This window comes from Coloeus monedula, assembly GCF_965178545.1.
Source record: "Coloeus monedula genome assembly, chromosome: 23".
NCBI classification, from domain to species: Eukaryota; Metazoa; Chordata; class Aves; order Passeriformes; family Corvidae; genus Coloeus; species Coloeus monedula.
Window position 1 is genome coordinate 897,863 of NC_138803.1, and position 6,221 is coordinate 904,083.

Genomic DNA, 6,221 nt, shown 5'->3' on the forward strand with positions numbered 1-6,221 from the left:
CTGGCTTGTCTGATCTCTTTGCTTGCCTTACCTTGCCCAGAAGATCAGATCCAGTCCCTGAAGGGGTTTATCTGACCATCCCAAGTGGCTCTTGCTCTGCCCGGTTTGATCTTGACTGCAGCTTCAGGAAAGGTGATGATTCTCTTCCCTGGGATGATTTAGGGCAAGTTCTTGGTTTCTGTCCATTTCTCTGCTTTTGGTGTCTCTTCTCTGGTAACTGAACATAAATCTGGCTTTCTGGGAAGCTTCATGGAAGGATTTTTGGAAAATGCATTTTTCTCTGTAGGAATGTCAATCTCTGTATAGCAGAGAAAGAAGAGCAAAAGTTGTGTTGGAAAGTGGAGTGTTTGAGTGCACCTGAAATATTAACCCAAATTTGAGTTTGTGCATATTTTAACTTCTTGTCTCTCTTCCATTAAGATTCCAATACTGAATATTCAGGTGAAAATATTCCCAGCTCTCTGTACTGTGGCAGGAACCATATTCTCCTGTACAAACTACTTTGGTGTGATCTTCACGGGTGGAGTTGGCAAAAATGGATCCACTATAGCAGTGAGTACCTTGGGCTGCCAGTTCCTCCCCAGCACGGAGGCTCTTCAGCCACAGTTTGTATTTAACATAAACCCTCCTCCTTGGGAAATATTTTCCCTTCAACTCCTTGCTGGCATGGGAAAAACAAGTTAATATTGTGTGTGTAAGAATAGTAGATTTAGGAGTCAGAGTTTTAAAATTTTTGAATAAAAGTACTCATTGTACTTTGATATTTGTTTTTGAATTAATGAGACCCAGGTTATACAAATACACTCCTCTCTGAAGAGTTCATAGAAAAATCCTGTGCAAAAATCCATTCAGAAGGAAAATTTTCAAGAAGATTCTGGGTTTGATCCTTATAAAAGATCTATTATTCATATAACCAGTGTAAAAGAACAAGTGGAGGTGTCTGCACAAGCACCTTCTGTTGCAAATCTGATTTTTTTCCCCAGCACCAGAAATTTTCCACCACATTCTCAGCTGCTGCTTGCTCAAGTTTCACCACTTTTTGTTCCTTTTACCAGCATTCAGAAAGAAGTTTCTAATGTGACTTTATTTTTACCTCCTCATTGCACACCACGTGCAGGGCCCTTGGAGGTTTCTTTGCAATGTGCACATTTTATTAACCTCGTGCTTTCATCTCGCCGTAGGGAACGAGTGTCCTCTCACCTTTTCTCCATATTGGCTCAGTGATCGCCTTGGCTGCAATGATCTACAAGAAATCTGCTGTGCAGCTCTTTGAGAGGCACCCCTGCCTCTACATTCTGACTTTTGGCTTCGTGTCTGCTAAGATCACAAATAAACTGGTGGTGAGTGTGCCAGAGCCTTCCTGAGTCTTGTTGCAGGAGAACTTTTTGTAGATGATGGAGCTCTCTGTGTGTTCCACTGAGTAACTTGCACTTGTTTGTGTGCTGAAGAGATACTCGTGCTTTGCTTTAAGTAGCCTGGAGGTGCAGCAGAGCCTTTTTCTGTTTGAAAGGGCAGTGGGAACCTGGAGTTGATGCTGTGCTTGCACAGGCAGCACCAGGACAGCTCAGAGCTGTTTCTCTGCCTTCCCCAGCTGTTAATTCACACTTTTGCAGTGTATTGTGCACATGTGTGAAGAGCTGGGCTGGAACAGAGGTGGCTGGAATCCCCTTCAGATGCAAAGAGGAGGAGGGTTTGTCAGAAGGAGAGGAGGTGATGGAGCTGCTGAGGTTTGGAACACTTGCTGAGGGTTTAACTTAAAGAATTGGAGGGAAATAGGGGTTAAAATCATTAACAGGTTTGTACAAGGGCAGAGGTGTCAATGAATGAGGGTTAAACAGCTCCTGCCTGAAATACCATCCCAGTTCTGCAGGGCTCTGTTGGGCTGCTGTGAGCTGGGTCAGTGCTGGACTTATCTCACAATGGAAGAGTTCAAATTCACAGTGGAGGAAGAGTTTAAGCTCACAGTGGAAGAAAAGTTTCTTTCTTACCAGACCTACTTTGGTGCTCAGTCCCATCCCAGCCGTGCTGGGCAGTGAGGATGGGGAGTGTGGGGTGGGTTCTGTGCCTGTAGGGAGGTGGGAAGGTCACACTTGAACACCAGAAATGTTCATGAAATTGTAACCAGACAGAGGTGGTGATCCTTGTGGAATGGGAGAAAAAGAGGTGGAGTGAGAGGAACACCAAGTGTCCCTGACTTTTGAAGCTCCAGCAGCTGTGAGATTTTGTTTCCAGGCTCAGCTTTAAAATTTACCAGTCTGCTTCAATTTCACTGTTTGGTTTGTGGCAGGAGGAGCAGGTGGGCTGGAAAACATGTTAGTTTTTTTTCCTGTGCTACATTCTCTGCAAACCCTGCATCTCTGTAGCTGTGGAGCTCTGTGGTTCAAACAATATTGCTGCTGCCACTTGAGTATTTGATATTTTGCAGTAAAGTGGCTTTAACTGTATGGTTTTGGCTTTGTATATTCTGAAATCACTCTGCCTTGGCTGGCACATGTTTATTTCTTAAACTTCTCTTTTTTTTACTGCAGGTTGCCCATATGACCAAGAGTGAGATGTATCTGTATGACACAGCATTCATAGGCCCAGCACTGCTGTTCCTTGACCAGTATTTTAACAGCTTTATTGATGAATATATTGTCCTCTGGATTGCCCTGGTGAGTCCAGGCTCATTTTATTCATTAGCTCTGCCACTAATTCATTGTGTTGGCTGTGCCCAGCTGAGTCCCCTGGCGGGGATGGGACTGAGAAGGAACATCACAGGGTGGATTTGAAGCTGGTGCAGAGCTGAGCAGGGTCACAGTGTCCCTGGCTTGGGGTTGGGACAGTCCTGGGCACCGTCTTTAGGGGGGTTCTGGGTGAGGGGATCGAGGCCCTCCCGGTCAGTTTGCAGAGGACACCAGGCTGGGTGGGATGTGCATCTGCTGGAGGGGTCTGGACAGGCTGGATCTGTAGCCAAGGCCAGCAGTGGGAGGGTCAACCAGGCCAAGTGCCAGGTCCTGTCCTTGGGTCACAGCAGCCCCATGGAATGCTCCAAGGTGGGGCAGGAGTGGCTGGAAAGCTGGGAAGGGATCTGGGAGTGCTGGTGACAGTGGCTGGACATGTGCCCAGGTGTGCCCAGGTGGGCAAGAGGCCAATGGCCCCTGGGCTGTCAGAGGCATGGTGTGTCCAGAGGCCCAGTGTGGTGCCCTGTGCTGGCACTGCTGGGGCACCTCCAGTCCTGGGATCAGTTCTGGGCCCCTCCTGACAAGAGACATTGAGGGGCTGGAGCGTGTCCAGGGCAGGGAACGGAGCTGGGGAAGGGTCTGGAGCCCCAGGAGCAGCTGAGGGAGCTGGAAAGGGGCTCAGGCTGGAGCAAAGGAGGCTCAGGGGGGACCTTGTGGCTCTGCACAAGTCCCTGACAGGAGGGGGCAGCCGGGGGGGTTGGGCTCTGCTGCCAGGGAACAGGGACAGGAGGAGAGGGAACGGCCTCAGGCTGGGCCAGGGGAGGGGCAGGGTGGATATTTGAAAAAAAATTTGCTGAAGGAGTTAATCAGGCATGGGAATAAGTTGCCCTGGGCAGTGATGGAGTCACCATCCCTGGAAGTATTCAAGAGGTGTCTGGATGTGGCACCCGGGGACATGGGTTAAGGGTGATTATGGTGGCTCTGGGGTGATGGTGGGACTTGATGATCTTTATGGTCTCTTCCAACCTTGATGACTCTGTGATAGTTTAAAATTTTAAAGCACTGTAGCACATATTCAAAGCTTAGATTAGAATATTTTGCAGATGAGTGTTGCTGCCTCGTTAGCAGGGGTCTGTGATGGGCAGTGCAGGGGTGCTCTGGCTGTGCCTTAAGCTCTGGAATGTCCATCCTGACTCCAGCACCCATCGGGAAAAAGATCTTAAATTCAGCTCATCTGGGCTGATCAAATGCTCGAGTTTAATGTACAAAACCAGTGTTAACCTTTTAGTAAAATTTTGTTGATGTGATGTGATGTGATGTGAGAAGTCGTTGTGTGTGTGGCTATCACCGGTTCAGAGTTAATGGGGCATTTCACGGTATCTGTGTGGCTGCTGTAACTCTTCTCCACTCTCTGATTGTAGAATTAAGAGTCTGTCTTGTCTTGGGCTGGAAAGAAGCCCAGCATTCCCCGAAACTCTTTAGGGGGGATGCCCCATCCCTGGCAGTGTCCAAGGCCGGGCTGGACAGGGCTTGGAGCAACCTGGGCTAGTGGAAGGTGTCTCTGCCCATGGCGGGGGTGGAGCTGGATGGGCTCTAAAGTCTCTTCCATCCCAAGCCACGGTTATTCCTGGGGTTGGAGATTTAGCTCAGTGGACCACAGTGCTGTGGAGTGTGGGCTCTTACACCCGTGTGTGGCCCTCGAGGAACATGTGGGTGTAACTGTGGATGATTTTCCCCTGTGCAGATCCTGTCCCTGTTCGACCTGCTCCGATACTGTGTCAGTGTGTGCAACCAGATCGCTGCCCACCTGCACATCCACGTGTTCCGCATCAAGGGCTGCCCCTCGCACTCAAACCACCACTAGGGACGGCCGCTGCCGCAGGGGAAGGGAGGACGAGTTGGGTTTCCACGGAATGGATGAAGACTTGTAGGAGACTAAGGCAAAAAGCAGATAAGAACAAAGTAATTTATAATAATCAATGTTGTATAACTTTTCTTCTTTGTTATCAGTAACACTCCTAACTAGTCTCCTGCCTGAGAGAGTGAATTTCAAGTACACCCTAGTCAACTCTCCACGTAGTCAACTCTGTTGGTTCCAAGCCCGGGAAAGCATGCAGGGAGTAATGCTCTGTCTTTGTAATTACCTTGATTACAAATTAATCTCTATATGGTGAATGGATCCCCACCAACTGAAGTTTCTAATGTAGTATAATTACAGCTGCAATCTGATTTGCTTTTAATTTTAATATTTCATCATCTCTTAGTGATATACTTGTTTAGTGTCCACTTGGAATTTATTTACTAAAGACCTGAGCTGGTAAAACCCAGAGATATCTCACTAAGTTGTGTGGCTGCAGCAGCTGCCAGGTGGGAGCCAGGCTGGGGTGGATTTTGCTCGTGCATTGCTGACAAAGCGGTTTCGTGCTGAACAGGGTCCTGCGAGCCAAGGGGTGCCCGGCATGCAAAATAGTGTGGTATCTTTGTCAATTAATTTTATTTTTTTAAATAAACATTATCTAAAAAGACAACTTATTTCTCAATTTTCTTCAGTGGAAAAGACTATAAGAAAAAAAATTTACTGTTTACTTTTTTATGTATAAAACTTAAGCAAAATTTCCTTTCTGCTCTTAATAAATAAGAATTCTGAGAGCAACAGTTGTCCTGAGATGTGTGTGTTGCTCTGTCCTGCTTAGACTTGTGAAGGACAAACCTGCCTGCACTTTAGAGAGTGCTTTTATGTAGATCATGTTGTCATTCCAGGATCTCAGAGAACTTTGCCTGCTATATAGTGCAGTAAGTTTGGGTTTCTTTCTTCTGTTGTTGTTTTAATACTGTTTTAATTGTGGTGAACTGCACAAGGGACACCAAGTTAGATTAATGGAGGGTTTAATTGCCTGTTAATGAAATTCACCTGGTGCCATGGGCCCTGGCACTGAGGGAAACTTCAGCCCCCGAGCAAAGGGGCTGATGTGCAGAGCAGGGAGTGTCTCTGAGCAGGATCTGCCTTGGCTGTGGGGGAGCTGCTGGGGACAGAGCTGGAATGCTGGGATCCCATGTCTGAAATCCTAGCCCTCTGACCATGGAGCATCTCTCTGAAGATGGGAAGGAAACTTCTCCTCTGTGCTGGGAGCCCAGGCCAAGGCAGTGCCTGTGGACAACGACATGGCTCTGAAGGAACCAAACACAGCTCATGTTCAGAAAAAAAGCCAAACCAAAAAACCCCACACCTCAGTAACAAAGTCAAAACCTCCCTCAGCTCCTGGAAGCGCTGATGCGGATTTCCTGTTATACTCCAGTGATTAGAAAATGTGCTCAGGAAGTGGAGAGAAAACTCAGTTTCTGCAGTGCCTGAAGAGGTTTGAAACCCTTGTTCCCCCTCCCTGGGCAGTGCTCCGTGTCCCACTGCTGTGGACTGAGAGATTGGGCTTCCTTGTGTCCTGGCAGGGACAGGACTGGAGAGGACATGGAGGAAGGTGGCTCTGGTTTAGTGGTTGAAGTGTTTGTGGGGGCAGAGCAGGCTGGTCCTGCTGGGCTGTGCTGGGAAGTGGAGCCGAGGTG

At 47.9% G+C, this 6,221-nt stretch overlaps 1 protein-coding gene across 6 annotated transcripts in view; it reads left to right on the top strand.

Annotated features, from left to right (window-relative positions):
* Positions 1-5,316, top strand: part of CEPT1 (choline/ethanolamine phosphotransferase 1) — a 31,531-nt gene extending 26,215 nt beyond the window's left edge. For all 6 annotated transcript variants that reach the window (XM_082296184.1, XM_082296185.1, XM_082296186.1 and 3 more), the window contains 4 exons: positions 421-552; positions 1,182-1,340; positions 2,529-2,654; positions 4,408-5,316. In XM_082296184.1, the coding sequence (XP_082152310.1) occupies positions 421-552; positions 1,182-1,340; positions 2,529-2,654; positions 4,408-4,527 (537 nt within the window). In that variant the 3' untranslated portion in view covers positions 4,528-5,316. The remainder of the gene's footprint in view (positions 1-420; positions 553-1,181; positions 1,341-2,528; positions 2,655-4,407) is intronic.
* Positions 5,317-6,221: the final 905 nt, after the last annotated feature.